At 37.2% G+C, this 18011-nt stretch overlaps 1 protein-coding gene across 3 annotated transcripts in view; it reads left to right on the top strand.

The window, feature by feature from the left end:
- mtss1 (MTSS I-BAR domain containing 1) overlaps nucleotides 1–18011 on the top strand; it is a 115774-nt gene that overhangs the window by 7287 nt on the left and 90476 nt on the right. For all 3 annotated transcript variants that reach the window (XM_056460525.1, XM_056460524.1, XM_056460522.1), the window contains exon 2: nucleotides 13614–13675. In XM_056460525.1, coding sequence (XP_056316500.1) covers nucleotides 13614–13675 — 62 coding nt within the window. The remainder of the gene's footprint in view (nucleotides 1–13613; nucleotides 13676–18011) is intronic.

Raw genomic sequence — 18011 nt, 5'->3', positions numbered from 1 at the left:
CTTAATTCTGCTTTTTTTCTATGATTCAGCCAATTATATTTTCAAGGTCAGGAGAGAAGCAAGGCAGTCGCAGAAGTCATCACAGCAACATTGACACCTTCAAATGGCGTTAAAAGTGTCACATACTGTATTTATAAGGTATAATTCACCCAAAAATGTAATTTCTGTCTAAATGTAATGATGTATTCACAGCTGCGAAATCTCACGTGAGCTGACTGCGAGCTGTTTGTTTACTTCCGAGAACGCGCGCGTGCACGCATGACGCCTACTTTAGTGAACAGAAGCTGCATAGGCTGTGAATAACAGTTAATGAAGTTGTAAATAACGTTCAGTTTGTTGCACAGAGCGATCGTTTGAGCGCCGTGCGGAAGGTTTGATTTGCATGTGTGTGTTTTTTCTCACAGTGACGACGGCCATGAGCTGCAATAGGAAGTCAAAGTGAAACCTAAGCGTACATGATTTAAATGATCATTTTGCATTTTAGAGTTATGATTACGACAAGCATTTGATATGTTTTTTCTTTCATAGCGAACACAAAGTGTTGTGGATGAAAAATAAATGCTTACTGTGTCAGTATAACAACCCTAGCCTATATATAATGTTGAATATAATGCAAGAAGGAATCTGATAATGACAAAATTCTAATTTTACCAGTAAAACAAATGGTCTAATAATGTTGTCTAACAGATGACAAGCACATGTCTTAAACATAATAAATCAACTCTATAATTATGAATAGTTATATTCTGATGTCATCATTTTACTGTGAATTAACAAACAGGACATATTGAAAGTCTATCCAAGTCCACCATAATGTCTTTTAATTTTAAGTGCATATTAAGTCCATAATTTTGCATATTAAGCAACCGTAGACCTACACATAGGCCTAGTATTATTATTGTTGTTTTACCATATGTTTGAGAATTAACAATAATAATAGTCTACTCATATTAACCTACTCATATTAACCTTTATTTTACATTTACAGAATCGTGAGAAAATCGCAATCTTGATTTTAAGAAAAAAAAAATAATTGTGATTCACATTTTTGCCAGAATCGTGCAGCCCTAATTCACACTCCTTCATGATGTTGCATACCTGTTGAAGTAGGATTGTTGTTATGATAAAGCTTTGATAATTATTATGGAACAGTGATATATTTTGGTCCTTGAACTTGCCTGAAAGATTCCTCTGCCCTCTACAATGCAGTCATTTCTGGACTGGCATGCTTGTAGATATCATTGGACACCTCCATTTGTTTGGAGAGACTGAAAGCACAACACAATTCCATCTACACCTGCAAAAATACTGTGAAAGATTGGTTCCTATCATAATACACAGACTGGGGTGTAGGATTGTATCTTGGGTTCACAAGGTCTCAATAAGCTAGACAGAGGGAACAGGAGGACAGCAGGTAACCTGAGAATTTTCCCCTTCTCCTGCACTGTTTTCAATATGTATTTTAAGGCACTGAACTGGGATCAGATGATCCGGCTTCATAGAGATGTGTGCTGTGATAGTTTTTCCACTAAGTATACAACATCAATTATTTGTATTTACTGCAAGTGTGTAATAGATCACGGTTGATCATAATAAATATTCTTCATTGGCCATAGTTTTGGATGCATGTGATCTGGGGATTAATTGAAACCATTTTTGCAGCTTTTCATATGTCTGGTTTCCCCATGAAGTTTCAGGTCAAAATACCCCAATCAAGGACAATAGCTGATAAAGAAAACTTGTGTATCAGTATATTGTGTCTGGGCATTCGCTCTGAAAGTGGCCACATTTGTTAATCAAACAAAAGAAGTAAAATCACTCATTGCTTTCGTAAGTATAAAACGTAAAGCAAATTTATGTTTGTCCAACTCCTCCAATCCACCCAGGCTTATTTTTTTTGACTCATCTAAAAAATGTATCTGATCTTGGATCCAAAAATTTAGAAAAAAATATTTTTAATCTGTTGCACTCCTAGTTTTCACAGCGAAGTTCATTAAGATCAACAGAGGCATCTGACATTATTTGGCAAAAACTGGTGCACTTTAAAAAAAAAAGGGAGAACATTAACTGGATTTGAATTTGTCGCATGGATTACAAATTACAGCCTATTTTTTTCCAAAAATTTTTAGATTTAAAAAAAAAAATAAATTAAAAAAAAAAAAAATATATATATATATATATATATATATATATATATATATATATATATATATATAGTCGCATCGCAGGATCTGCAATAGTCACATCGCAGGATCTGCTGTGTCGAGTCAAGATTATAGTTGACCAGGAGCCACTGTTGAAAACACTCATGAAATAGGGTATATGCAGAAGGACTTTTAATTTGTCAGTTACCTGGGTCAATTGCTTCCGGTGAACTGTATGCCATTACAAAATCAGTGCGTTTAAGGTCTGTTTTCTTTAAAAATCAGCAATCTCCAATGCCTGACTGATATCCAATATAAAGTGGGTCTCAGAATGTACACGACGCACTGCATTAAATTACATTTTTCCCCACCATGTCTTTAAAATATGAACATTTGTTTTACCCCAGTATATTCAATGGAGCTTCTTCACTCGTCTGCTAATTCTGACGGGCGCATGCTTGTAAATGGCTTTGATTATGTTTTAATTATATTACAGCATTGATGCTGTAAAAGGAACCGAATAAAATGGTAAAAAAAAAAAAAAAGACGAAAAAAAAGTCACATTAACCGTTCACCGGAAGTTTATGAGTATGGGAAGAAACACTAGCTTTGCATATACCCTATTGTAAAGTGACTGGAACGTTTGCCATTTGCAAGTGTTTTTTGGGCTTGTGACTGTGTTTCAAACCAGGTAAATCATTTAGGCATAATAAATTATATTGTTTAAAACTATAAAAAAGATCAATTGTAATTGTGTTATACTTGACATTTGTGTACCTGAATTTTTCTAGACTTCCAGAAAACAGTTTATTTCACTTGCATTTTTGCTTAGCTGTATTTATCACTACTTGTGATTGTTTTATTGTATTTTATGCAGGTGCACTCTGCTACAAATTTTGCACGGTCAGTCTAAAATTCAGATTTTTATTCCCAAATAGAGAATTTTAGTCATCTAATTTAAATTGGAAGAAATAATAATAATATAGCAAATAGGGTTGGGTGTCATTCAGAAATGTTCATATAAAATGTTTGTTACTTTGACTCGCATATGGGTTCCTGAATGATACATTTTTATACTTATTTAAAACAATTTGTTGACTACATTATACATTTCTTTTTTTCCAGTTGCAGTCGTTGTTTTTTTAACGGTCAAACTCTTGTTTCCTGAGCCACTGCAGAAAGGAACAAAAAGCCAAAGGAAACTAAATGTACTTGATAAAACATTCTGAATAAGTTCAGATTGATTTCAGTTAAAAATGAAGTGTTTCACTGCTTCATGCTTAAAGGCATAGTTCATCCATTTTGTCATTATTAACTCACCCATAACTTGTTCTAAACCAGTTTGACTTACTGTTTTTCTGTTGAACAAAAGAGTATATTTTGAAGAAAGCTGGAAACTGGAGCCATCGATTTCCATAGTATTTCTGTTTTGTACTATGGATGTCTGTTGGTACCAGTTTTTATCTTTCTTCAAAAAATCTTCTTTGTTCAACAGAATCACAAAACTTAAAGTTTTGGAACCTCTTGAGGGTGAGTCTTTAATTATTTGGAGTGAACTATCCCTTTTAAAGTTCTGAATCACTCATCAGTTTTTCTTATTAAAAATTACAGAAGACCGACAAGCCTGATATCCCAGAAGACTTTTGGTTTGTCACAGCTGACTTCATGAAATGTGGATGTAACCAATCACATTTGAGGTTACAATTAAAATAGTCCAGTCCAGTCCAAGTCCAGTCATACAACTGGCAAAAACAAAATGAATAAAAACGAAAGCAAAAGCGGCAGGTGATATTGAGAGCAGATTTGGTTTCCATGTGGGTAGATCGGTTCTCCTCTCATGGAAGCAATTTATCTCATGTTTCAGGATCAAAGGGTGTTATCGGTTCATTTTTGACATAGAATTACCATCATACACACTTGGTTTACTTAGTTTAACACTGACCAGATTGATCCATTTCAGGTATCATATTGGAATTTGTAACTGAATGACTACTCAATGGCATCAAGGCAAATCGGTCAGTGCCTATAAAAAGTATCAAACTCGATAGTGCTAAATGTCTACACTACCTGACAAAAGTCTCGTCACCTATCGAAGTTTTGGGAAAGACAAATAATAACTTGACCTGATCATTTGGTATCAGAAGTGGCTTATATGAAAGGCAAAGGCCTCTAGATTACACTTATTTTACCAAAATAAAATATGATCATACCTAGATTTTTATTTATTTATTTTTTAAAAGATTTATTTTTGGGCTTTTTACCTTTATTAAGTGGATGGGACAGTATTTCAGACAGGAAGCGAAGTGGGAGAGATAGAGTGGGTAGGGATGGGAAATGTCCTTGAGCCAGGATTCGAACTCGGGATGCCCTGAAGTGCAACTACACCATATGTCAGCGCACTAACCACTAACCACTAACCTATTGCGTGCACTCATACCGTGATTTTTAATGATTTAATTTGGACAGTAAGGTCTGACTTTGCTTAGACAAACGTCTTGTCCACACTGTAATGTACAGTATAGAATATAAAGTCATGCTGCAGTGGTAAAAGAATTAATATTGTGTATGACTCCCATGAGCTTGGAGGACTGCTTCCATATATCTCTGGAATAACTCAAATAACTTATTAATAAAATCATCTGGAATGGCAAAGAAAGCGTTCTTGCAGGACTCCCAGAGTTCGTCAAGATTCTTTGGATTCATCTTTAATGCCGCTTCCATCATCTTACCCCAGACTTACTCAATAATGTTCATATCTGGTAACTGGGCTGGCCAATCCTGGAACACCTTGATCTTGTTTGCTTTCAGGAACTTTGTGGAGGCTGAAGTATGAGAAAGTGCGTTATCCTGCTGAAGAATTTGCCCTCTCCTGTTGTTTGTAATGTAATGGGCAGCACAAATGTCTTGATGCCTCAGGATGTTGATGTTGCCATATACTCTGCAGATCTCGCACGCCCCCATACTGAATGTAACTCCAAACCATGATTTTTCCTTCACCAAACTTGACTGATTTCTGTGTGAATCTTGGGTCCATGCAGGTTCCAATAGGTCTTCTGCAGTATTTGTGATGATTGGGATACAGTTCAACAGATGATTTATCAGAAAAACGACCTTCTGCCACTTTTCCAAATGATCAACTCGGAAGTCAAGTTATTATTTGTTGCTCTTACAGCTGGGATCGACGACAAGACTTTTGTCAGGTAGTTAGTGTTGGGATAAGCAAAAGTAGTTAGGGGTAGATTAGCAAAACAACTGAAATAAATATTTCTCAACTTACAAGGTATTTTACTTTACAAAAATAAAGGAGTTTATAAAGACTGCATTTTCATTCGCAGTGTGTTAAATCATGACGTATAAGAGTTAGTGAGCTAATTAGTGTTATATACCTTTGCTCGACCTTGCTTCATGTGCTTTAGACATTGATGATATATCATCCAGCTATTTGTGGAGACACTGACTGTTATTATTGCCAGGTGGATGATAAAACAGGAGGAAAATCAAGTAAGACGAGCCATATTTAGTAACCCGAAAATCCTAGCAACCACTGTTGTGCAGTTATTTTGTGCACCTCCCCCTCAACCACCCAGCGTTAAGTCCTGCTGGACTCTGATCATTAAAAGGCTTCAACACTTTTCGTTGACATCAGCCAGGCTGCTTAAGATGTATTGGAGAAGCTAATGATTTCTGTCCTCCCTGTCTGGGATGACGCCAGTCTACAGCTGAGGAGCTGCCTGCCTGTGCACATTCCTGCTTCAGGACATCCCCCTTCCCCCTCTCCACCATCCCACAATCCCTCCGCACTGAATGCGCCGTGCACAGGCCTGCCTCTGAATCACCTCCAAAACGCAACCTGCTTAAGACTCGCCGGACACTAGTACGTCTAGTTCACGTGCACGCACACATACTTGATACACCCTGTCTTACAGCTAAAACAGACACACCCTCATATGTACAGGTGCCTATTACTGACATGCAAAGCTTGTGCTAATGAGAGACTTTACGACTCACGCAGTTTAGAGTGCTTTATGATATTCAGTAGTGGTTGAACCATTTTGGCTTTTCAGTGGATGATTACGATGTTAAAGAGCAGGGTGGCCAATCAGAGCATTGGGCTCGTAAATGTGTGTTTACTTTAAATGCTATTTAAATAGTAGGGATGCTGTTTACCCAAGAAAATATCTAAACAAACACTTTTGACACACTTTTGAGATTTTATTTTATTTATTTATTCATTTTTTTACAAATTCATGTTGTGATACTGTTGAATTGTGTACCCAGCTGTTAGAGTGTGCTGTATCATACATCCACAATGACATTGTAAATTGGTGTACATTTTTACATGCTAAAAAAATCATAATATCAATGATATAGCGATTCTGCACAACAATTCCTCCAAGGACAATTTAGCATTAACAAAATATACATTTGCATTAGGGATGTCTTTTTAATCAATTGTTTCTTCGGTGCACCACGATGCAGACGTGGACAATTCGGCTGTTACAGCGATACTTCTGGATACAGACATGAGCGCGCGAGTTTTCTCTACCATGTCTATCATGGATCAGCTGTGATCAGAGAAGGATGGCATCTCTTGGGGAGATCATAACCGGTTTATTTAGTGTCTGGGGCTGGGGGCATTACGCCTTTTCAAAACCGCCCAAATTTTCTCTGTCTTTTTTTTTATCCACACAGTCAAATTGAAAACCTCCCAATCTGGCAACACTGTGCTGCTGCCGTTCATAAGTGTCACTCATCGGTGAACAGCGCCTGTGAAGTAAAATAAAAAATTGTGTATGGAAAGCATCGTCGATGCACCGAGATATCGAATTAAACTGAATCGATGGCATGATTATCGTAACCGAACTGTGAGACCAGTGTAGGTTCATACCTCTAATTTGCATATATTCTGGTCTTTTCCAGTGTTTAATGCTGGTATATGCTGATGACCAAGCATGTAATTTGTCTTCAGGCTTGTATTATTTTTACAATGAAGAAAAATGAAACCAACACACACAAATGTTTATTATTAACAATGATATGTACTCTAATTAAAACAAACTGTTTTCCTGTAAACTATATTATAAACTAGGGTTGTCACGATACTGGAATTCGGTACCAATCGATACTGAAATTTTAAAAACGTCAATGTCCCGCTAACAATTGAGCACTGTGTAGCATGTTCTTAAACAGCCCTGATTTGCCATTGAGTTCATGTGCTCAACAGAAATGACTGTGTTAGGCTGTGAAGGTCATCAGTTTACCAACACACCGCTGTTTACTGAGTGTAATCACAGATACAGGGACACTTGAGGGTTTTAAAGCAGCAATTCATCAGCGGATCACTCGTATGCCAGTTTATAGACAAACCAGCTGATCAACGTGACTTTTTGAATTTCTCCAGTGTTCCTGTACACCAGTGAGTTTGGTTAACTGATGACCGTCACGGCCAATCAAAGTAATTTTGGTGGCAAATCAGGGCTGTTTAAGAACATGCTCCACTGCGCTCAAATGTTAGCGGGAAATTGACGTTTTTAAAATGTTTGTATCGATTGGTACTGAATCCCAGTATCGTGAGAACCCTACTATAAACTATATATGAATTGTACGTATTATACATAAAAAATATGGAATTGCACAGTATTTATTTATGAATATTTTTTTCCGTTCATTATGAATGCTATTTTTAACCTCATAACTAATTATGAGTGAAATGTCAAATTAAAGAGCAGTCTTTTTTTTTTTTTTACTGAATTAAAGTAATATTTTATTACACAAAATAAATATTTTGTTTCACCAATTTTCTGCATGTCTCTCTTTTACTGTAATGTAGGCTACATGCATTATATCGGCCAATCAATATCAGCATTATATGCCACTGGCCAGCTGCAAACACCAATAAAATTTTCCATTTATTTCTATATCACCATAAATATCATTATTATATTATTCTTGAAATATTATGATATATATTAAGGGTATATCACCCACCCCTAGCTAGGTTATGTTCGGTTTTTGCTATAGCTGAAGTGTAAAAATAAAATAGTATTTTGGTAGCTCGGAAGGTGGATCATTAAGGTGCTGTTAGTTTACAGTGCCATGCAATGTCTCCCTTGAGTCCTTGTTATAGATGGGGGATGTTTTTAAAACCATTTATTATTAATCAAAGAAACCATCTGCGAGAGACGCCATTTTTTTTTCTGTTTGAAATGCACTGGCTGATCATCATTGCACACTTAGCCTGGCGTACTATAAATGTGTGTGTTTTGTCACTTGATACAGTGGACCGACAGGTTTTCTGTCCTCTTCTCGTCCTCCGCGCTCTGTGTCACCACCTCTTTACCACAGCAACAGGCTAAGATGAGAAGGATCGAAGACAGGAACTGATAATATATTCTTTCATGCGGCTGAAAACAAAACTCTGGGGGTTTACTTCACAGGAGGGCTCTTTTCCTGAGAGACAAGGGGAAAAAAAGAAGGAAATGGTTCACAGCACAGATTTGCTAGGAGTGTTCTTGTGGGTGGATCGTCCTTTTAAGTTTCTGACATACTCAGGAAAGCCCTGCAGGCATGTGTACAAAATCATGGTCACTTGTTTCCTACGAGATGCATACAGTGTGATAACCTTGCGTACTGTAATTATGGCCACCGGAAGGAGCTGCTATGTAAAGCTTAGGCTGTGTCTCAATTCACATTTATCTTCTATTCACTAAATATTTTTGGCTGGTTGGTTGTGAATATCCAGCCTGATCTCACGAGAAAACGTAAGTATTTTACGTTTTGTCAGTTTAGTGGCTAATTTGTACAAATTCGTACAAGTTCATTCGTACGAAATTGTACGATTTTAAAAAGGAGGCGTGGCACCTAACCCCACCCCTAAACCCAACCGTCATTGGGGGATGAGCAAATCGTACTAAATCGTACGAATTAGATCGTACGAATTCATACGAATTAGCCACTAAATCAAAAAGTTACGAATTGCTGTGAGATTGTGTTGGAATATCATGTTTTCAGTATAAAAGACATTTGACTGTTTCTAAAATTGCATTCTCATTGGATTACCATTAACACTATTTGGTTTGAATGTTAGCATCAGGGCTTCACAATATATCATTACGTTATTGTTATATTGATAATAGTATATTCATTATACAGCAGGTGTGTGTGATAAATTACATTTATTTTATACATTGAATGTTTATCTAAATGTAACTAATCGGATGGGGTCTTATCTTTATCACCGTCTACCTAGTAGTTGCTGTTCTGCTATTGGCTGGAGCTACTCAAAGGTGAATCCAGAGCTGAAACTAAACGCTAATAGCCCGAATCAAGACAAAAGAGAAAAATGACAACAGCCAGTCAGAGTCAGAATATCTGCTGAGGTTTTCGCTCATTTCATGTTGTTTTAAAGATGAAAATCTTTGCACATTGACTTTTTTTGGTCTGAATTAGAATTAATTAGATCTGTAAATATCAATATCATTATTGATAAATATCAATTATCAATATCATTAAATAAATAAATGATTTAATAACATAGCTAATAAAAATAGTATTTTCTAAGGAAATGTTATATCGTACGAAATATCGGTATCGCAATACTCAACATTAACATTGCATATCACAGATTTTTTCAGTATTGTGCAGCATTCGTTAGCAATTACCTAAAACTCATTTAGGTACTGTTATTTTAGCACAGGCTATAGTGAAAAAAATCATATTTGATGCACTGAAGCTGTTTATAATGGGCAATATACAGTTCACCATGGTAAATAAATAAATGGCTTGATGCAAGATTGATTCTGTCTTCTGTACTAAAATAAAAACTCTAAATTTAAGAGCTAGCTAAATTGAATGGATGTGCTTATTTCTATAAATATACTTTACCATTCATAAGTTTAAGTCCTATGAAAATGTCTTGAAAGAAGTCGCTTATGCTTTTCTTGCCAAAATTATTAGTACTTTTTTTAGATTACACCAAAATGTTGGTTTAAATGCTGCTGTTTAATTAGTACTGTTTTTGTTTTGAACCGTGACCTTTCATTTAAGGTTAATTCTGGAGGAGCCTTTAAACTTATCATGTGCTTTAATTGCTGAATGATCTGGTTGACTCACACTAGACACTAGTCTGTAAACCAAGTCTGGGTGATTACATTTTATGGCCTCCTTGTAAAGCGTTTTCAGGTATGTGTATTATTAGTGATTAGATGGAAACATGGTTTTTATTTATAGAATAAAAAAATGATCTTGCTGCATTAAAATACTTGTTAGTGTTTTTTTTTTTTTCAGAATCACAGCTAGAAAGAAGCTAAAGTACAGAAGCTGTGGACATCTTTTGCTGTTTATGCGGAGAATTTTGTAAAAAATCTGTGGATTTATGCTGAATGATTTTGGACTATTATTACCAAGAACTTAAATACGAAATAAAAAATAATACTCTTTTAACTTGTATATAATGTTTTTAATGCAAATTCAGTTAGATCCACTTATTTGGTAAACAAAGCAAGTCTCTCATGTAATATATCTACAAAAAGACAGAACATTACTTTTAGAAACTGTATTGTAAATGATGCATTTGAACATTTTAATATTACTGAAATGAATGAAAAAATTTAATAAATATAAATGTACACACATTTACACAAGTAAATAGATAGACTCAACAATGGGCTAAAAATCTGCGGATTTTTGCGGACACAGATTCCGCGTGGGACTACTCATGATGCATAACAATCTATACTGTATATGCATCTTGTGGACAATGTGCGCAATTCCATTCAAATGTCAACCTTGCCATAAAATTTAGTTTAGTTGAAAAAAAAATGTAGTTTTCACCAAATTACTGAAACCATTTTTACGTTTTTTTTGTGTAAGCAAGTATTTTACAGTACTCTAGAAATACTCGAAAATGTCTCTGTCAATTAGGCTTGGGCGGTAATACGGTAATATGGTATACCGCAGGATCTAAAAATAGCAACGGTGTCAGTTTCAATACCGTTAAACAGTCATAGAAAACAATGCACTTCTATTGGAGACAAGTATTAAATATTATTTATTTAATGCCTAAAAATGCGTATGTGTGATTTGTTATCACAGGACAGTGTGGAGGAGAGAGAGAGAGGTGAGGTAAGATGGCGAGTCGCTCACCAAGTGACCTGGTCTCGAAAAAGAACACAACCTCTGCAGTTTGGCAGTATTTCGGGTTTCGACCGAACGAGAAGGGAGACCTGGTAAATACAAACTAGAGATCTGCATTCCCGCTGCTGTACCGCGGGAGCCACGGGACCCCGACCAGATTTCTTGCAGTGCGGGAATACATTTCTGAATAAAGCGCGGGAGCGGTCGGTAACTCTGGTGTAATTTGAACGGGAGCGGGCGGTCTAACAATATCGTCCCGAGTGCTGTTTATGTATGTGTATGTGTGTGAATGAGAGAGAGCGTGATGCTGTGTGTCGCTTGTTTGGTGCTGTGACAGCACCAAACAAGCGACACAGCATCACGCTCTCTCATTCACTCACACACACACACACACACACACATAGACAGCACTGCTAGACAAACCATAAACTAGACAAACCGCGAACCTAAGGTCGCATATACGGTATTCAGTTTCTGAATGGTTTAGGCACAAGCCAACAGTTTGGTGACGCTGTCTGAGCCTTAAAGCATAATTTTTTTAATCATGCATGGTAATACTGGAGGTAAAAAAAGGGAAGAGGTTTGATGGTATAAAAATTTGGAGACCGCCCAAGCCTACTTTCAGTGTTTTTAAACAATTTTATTTGATTTGACCAAAGTTACACGAATGTCAATTTCACATCTGTCACATCAATAACGCAGATGTGTCACATCCATCACAAAGCTTTTCCCTCATAAATGCATAAGTATTAAAAAAAATAAAATCAATCATTTTTGTTCTATAGTGAGCCAAGTCTTATCCTTTTGATTAGCATTATTTCTTTTGGGTTGTGCAGTTTAATTCACAGAATTTCTACAAAGTATGTTGTACAACGCAAACTTGCATACTTTTTTGGTCACATTTATAACGCATGTTTATTTTCCTAATTTAAAGTACAAAACATGTTTACAGATTGATCATTTTTTTGATCCCTTAACTCTGTGGTTAGTTGTTTTGTAAAATATTCCAATATTTTCCAATATAATGTTAACACACTTTATATGTCAATTTTTGTTTGGAGTTTTTATTGCAAATGTCACATCCAAAACGCTGGAATTACTCAAGTATATCTTGGCCTCAAAAACATTTTGGGCTAAAATATAAGTGAGAATTTGAATTAAAAAAATGTAAAACAGGGCGGCGCGGTGTCTAGGTGATTAGCACTGTTGCCTCACAGCAAGAAGGTCAGTTGGCGTTTCTGTGTGGAGTTTGCATGTTCTCCCCCTGTTTGCGTGGGTTTCCCCCACAGTCCAAAGACATGCAGTATAGGTGAATTGAATAAACTAAATTGGTCGTGTATGTGTGTGAATGTGAGGGTGTATGGGTATTTCCTAGTGCTGGGTTGCAGCTGGAAGGGCATCCGCTGCATAAAACATATGCTGGATAAGTTGGTGGTGGCGGCCCCTGATAAATAAAGGGACTATGCCAAAGGAAAAATTAATGAATGAAAATTGAAAACCCATATTTGTCACTTGGAATATTGGAGTTATTTAAAGTAAACTGAAACATTTTGTGGCAGATAATATTTCATCAATTCAATTTATCAGCAAATTATTCAGAAATATCTGAACTTTATTTACTAGTTTGTGGGAAATAGACCAGTCAGCATTTTGTTACATTTTGAGTAAGTAGGATCAGCTGTTACTGATACCCGTTATTGCTAAATGAATTAGCTTAATTTGGAGAAGGTTTTTTAATTTGAGTTGGAGCAAAGAAACAACCTTAGGTCAGACTGTGACTAATAATGAGAATGAGATTGCTGAGAAAACAAGACAAAGCCAAAAAGCATTCATCTTTGTATAGTCTGTGATGCTCTGAAATAATTTCAATGTTTGTGAATTTAAAACCACACATTTGAGTTGAATGTTCTGTCTCTTTTAGTTTGCCGTTATTCTGTTAGTCTAGTAATTAAACTGTTTACTGAATGTGATAACCTGTTGTAATTTTTGCCTTTCAAGTATACCAGTCACCTTTTGAAGACCTGCGTTACCTAGGCTGTTTTTGGAGTAAACATTATGTACATCAACAACAACTTCCTATCACATGATCTTAGCATTTTTTTCTTTTTGACTCGTTTTCAATTTTAAGGAAACCCAGAACTCCAAATAATAAACAGCCCATATTCACATCTCATTTAGATTTTCTATCAATCTAGTCAACAATGACAGATTCCAGTCTTTAAAACAAAACCTTTGATGACTGACACCAGATAAACCGTTGCTAATGTGTAATGATTTACTCTGGTTTGCTCAGACTAACTCCTCTCTTCTTCTCTGTTGCTGTTTGTTCCATAGGCAAGTTATCCTGCTTGGGAGGACTTTGTCACCAAAGGGGCTAAGCTGCAATCTCAGTTAAGGTAAGAACAGGCCTCCTGCATTGCACACTTCCTTGAATAGGGAGTAATTATGATAATCTCGTTTCGAAAGCAGGAAATGTGCTCTATTATTGCATCATTCAGGAAGGATTTGTCATCCAGTGTAAGAAGAAAGCTAATAAAGGAGCATTTGAGAAAAAAATGTCTTTTATTGGAGGCAAACGGCAATGATGAGGCAGCGATGAAGAAGGAAAGGGACTTAAATTTATTTAAAGGACTAAAGAGGTCATTAAGAAGTAGAGGGATTTAATTGGAGATAATTAGGAAAGCTGGTACATTTAGTTTGACTCAAATGAGGATGGATAGTTTGTTCAGAGGGTCTGGCTTGATTTTATCCAGTAGTTGAATCTTAAACTGTGGAAGCTGCACACCAGAATTGAGAAAGATGTTTGGAGAATGGTAGGGCTTACTGACTGTTGAAAAGAATGTCGTTAAATACTATAAAGTAATTCAATTAAAATTAATTTAAAAAGCCACTATTTTTACATATTAAAATGAAGCAAATCGTATCAGTGTTGATTTAGTTCTGAAGTATGCCGTAGGTCATGTCGTATTTTCACAATCCATGTTTTTCTCCAATGTTTTGTTGACTTGATAAACAACACCAAGATATGCAACAGTATGACTCATTGGACAGTCTGTTCATTTGCGTCAGATTAAATATGGTGTCTAGCGTTACAGAGATGCATACCAAGTTGTAGCGCTGCATGATTTGGAGAAAAAATCTAATTGCGATTTATCTGTTCAAAATAGCTTTTTAAAATGTGATTTACTATAATTTCATAAAAGTGCTACAGGTTTGATGTGGTGGTTTTAACTCGACAGAAAGGGCTGCGATTGGCTCTAAAGGCTGATTTATACTTCTGCATCAAGCACACGCGTATGCTCAGGCGCAGCCATTGCGTGGTCCCGTAGCCCTCGCCCTCTCAAAAAATTCAACAACGCATAGTGCAAGTTCTGTGATTGGTTGGCTTGGTAGCATTGACGAGTGTGGGTGGGACCGAGAGCTGTGCAAACCGGTTGGAGCGAGTTCTTACACCTCTGCCTGTTCCCGCTTTAAAATGAGCTTGAACCACTGGTACATTAAGGTAGTGTTTAGAAAAATTAAAAAACACCAGCGAAGAAACTCGACACAGAGGAATATAAAAATCTACTGCCAGCTAGTGTTTCAGAAGTGTTACTGCAGAGCAACACAAAAATCATGCAGAAGTATGCATTCACACCAGATGTGGAAGAAGCGTCAAGCGCGAGTGATTTACGTGTTAAGTCAATACAAAGACGCAAATAGATATCTTACGCCGCGATACGCTGAATGAGGTGGCGTAAATGATGCCTTATGAGTTGAACGTTTTGCGCACTTGACGTGCTTAACGCGTGTTTCACGTGAAACACTTGAATTTGAAAATTTGAACTTCAGCAGACATTCGTGCCGCGTTATCCAATCCGGAGCTTTTTTCTTGTATGGGTGTGCTTATGACGTAGCGCCTGTTGTTGGTGTCCGGAGGGGAAATCCTCCTGCTGACACCGGACAACAGTCAGAAGCTTCCGTCATCCAGGTTAAGTTGGAGGAGTTTATGAACTCACAGAACTGAGTGCACCTCTGAAAGGATCTAGTGGACTCACGCACGGCTCCAAATGAATCGATGCTGTTTTTCAGCCTTCATAAAGCACGTAAACACAGCTGTTCTCTCAATAAAATCCATGTTAGCCATTTAGCAATGAAGCAAGAGTCACCGAGCAGACAGAAGCCCTGGCCATGACGTGAATCCGCGTCTGTTGTGAGGTGAATTTGACGTGCGAATGAAGCGAATTTGAAACAAGAATGTAGCAAGTAAACTTAAAATGTTCACGCGTCTATTTACGTGCGAATAGCACGATTTATCCACATGTGCTGTTTCTGGTATGAACATAGCATAACGGTGATCTTTCCCGGATGAGTGACACGGATACAGATAAACCGCAATTAAAGTCTATGGGCATAATAATGTATGGTTATGAAAGCCGATCGATATAACGCAGTAGAGAACTTGCTCTGCAGACACAGTGTGTGTATGTGTGTGTGGATCCAGAAGTATAGCTGTAACAGCTGAGAGAGGAGAGGAAACGTTACCTCACGCAAGCAGGTCGAAGGTCCACACCACACACACACATACACACACACACACACACACACACACACACACACGCACACACACACAGAGAGAGAGAGATAACAGCTTTCATTTTCTCCATGGCAGTGAAATGGGGGCTAATGGGTTTTTCTGCAACAGTTGTCTGATTTTTAAGTTGTTGGAAGTATTTTAATTAGGCTACTCACGTTTGCCTCCTTTGCCATATTAATAATCAAAATAATGGCAGCTTTTCAAATCACGATTTCGTTTTAAAAACAATTACTCGTGCAGGCCTACTAAGTTGGTACTCCAAATCAATATAACAAAGACAGGCTTATCAAGGGAAGGAAGAGATCTTTTATGTTAGCCATGGATCCCATTTTTACAGTGTGTCCCCTCTGCCTGACCTCTCTGTTCTGCCCCTGGAGAGTAAACAGGCTAATGACCCTCCCAAAGGTCCACTCCATTCCTGCAGATAAACATCAAACACACTCCACTCACACACACCATTACCGCTGCCAGCTCCTCCGTCTGGACTGCCAAGAGCCGATCAGGCACTGGTTTTTGAAAGTTCTTCATGACTTTGGGCTTTGTTAGTGTTTTTATCAACAGAGTGTTGGGTAATGTTTACCTGTTGCAGTGGTATGTTAACATCACACAACATTCAAATATAGGTACTAGACTATCTGGTTTGGAGATGACTACAATAAATTCTAACCCAAACCAGAAGTTGTTTCAGTCATAGTTGTTTTAATGGGGGTGGGTTACATATATATTCCACTTATTTTGCTCGATGTCAATTTTGAGGGGGCAAATGAGCTGGGTGATCTAATCAAGGCAATTTTTATGTGTATTTTGTCTTGTAAACCTGCAGCACATGCGTTTAGATGGACTAGAGTTTACTACATAGAGTCGTAATACACTGATAAGCTACGTAAATGATTCAAATTCATTTTAATTGGTTGATAATGACATGGAGCTAATCTTTCAGCAATAATAACAGCTTTTTGCATTGCTTCTTACTGAACTACGACTGTACTGTAGTACAAGCTCCACATGAAATTACAACATATGAAGAACATTTTTTACCTCATAACTATAGTCGAGTGTTTGAAATAAAACCTTTTGTGAGAATATTCTATAGTTGTGTGTTTAATACAGATGCTGAATCAATGAAAGCAGTTAAATCTTTAGTTTATTCAGCATCTGAATTTCCCACAGGGTTTGTATTTGGATAGTATTGTGGGTTTCCTCGAGAGCGCCCTCTGACCTTCACACGAGATTTACTACAAATCTCACTATACCTCCTTAAAGATGTGCAATCAATCGCATTTACGATTTCAATTCGATTAATCGCAAAAGCCCTAGGTGCACAACACTGGTACTTTAATCAATGAACCCATGTGGCATGGCTTGCAAGCATGTGAGAAAGCAAGCGAATGAAGCTGATGTGGATGGCAGCTATTATGTGAATCATAACCTGTGTGATTTAACTAAACACAGTGAATTATGAATACCTCACATCACTTACCATAACAGTCACTTTTTACCATCAGTATAGCAGAAAGTAGGTGGTCTTTTATGGTTTTCAAATGCATTGACCATGAATATTTACCCTACACAGACAAAAAGTGTTTGTTTTTGTCAGTGTTTGTCCATGTGTGAGTTATTCATTCATTTTCCTTCAGGTTAGTCTCTATTAGGTCACCACAGCGAAAATAACCGCCAACTTATCCAGCAAATGTTTTACGCAGCGGATGCCTTTCCAGCTGCAACCCAGTACTGGAAAACATCCATACACATTCATTCACACACATGCTCTAGGGCCAATTTAGTTTATTCAATTTACTTATAGCGCATGTGTTTGGACTATAGGGGAAACAGGAGCACCTGGAGGAAACCCACACCAACATGGGGAAAACATGCAAACTCCACACAGAAAAGCTAACTGAGCCAGCCAGGACTCGAACCAGCGACCCTCTTGCTGTGAGGCAGCAGTGCTAAGCACTGAGCCACACCATGCCGCTCTCCATTTGTGATTGGATTTAACAAATGCACACCTTTTTTACACCATTGGCATGTTTAGTTGTCATTTAATACCATATTGTGACTTGTGGCGGTTCTGATTGGTTGAATTGGTTGTTAGTTGAGATGTGCCAGAATTCGTCAAATTGACTAATCATCCTGTAGCCAACTATCAAAACACA

This window comes from Danio aesculapii, chromosome 6, assembly GCF_903798145.1.
Source record: "Danio aesculapii chromosome 6, fDanAes4.1, whole genome shotgun sequence".
Taxonomy (NCBI): domain Eukaryota; kingdom Metazoa; phylum Chordata; class Actinopteri; order Cypriniformes; family Danionidae; genus Danio; species Danio aesculapii.
The sequence above is the reverse complement of the archived record's forward strand: the minus strand, read 5'-3'. Positions and strand labels throughout refer to the sequence as shown.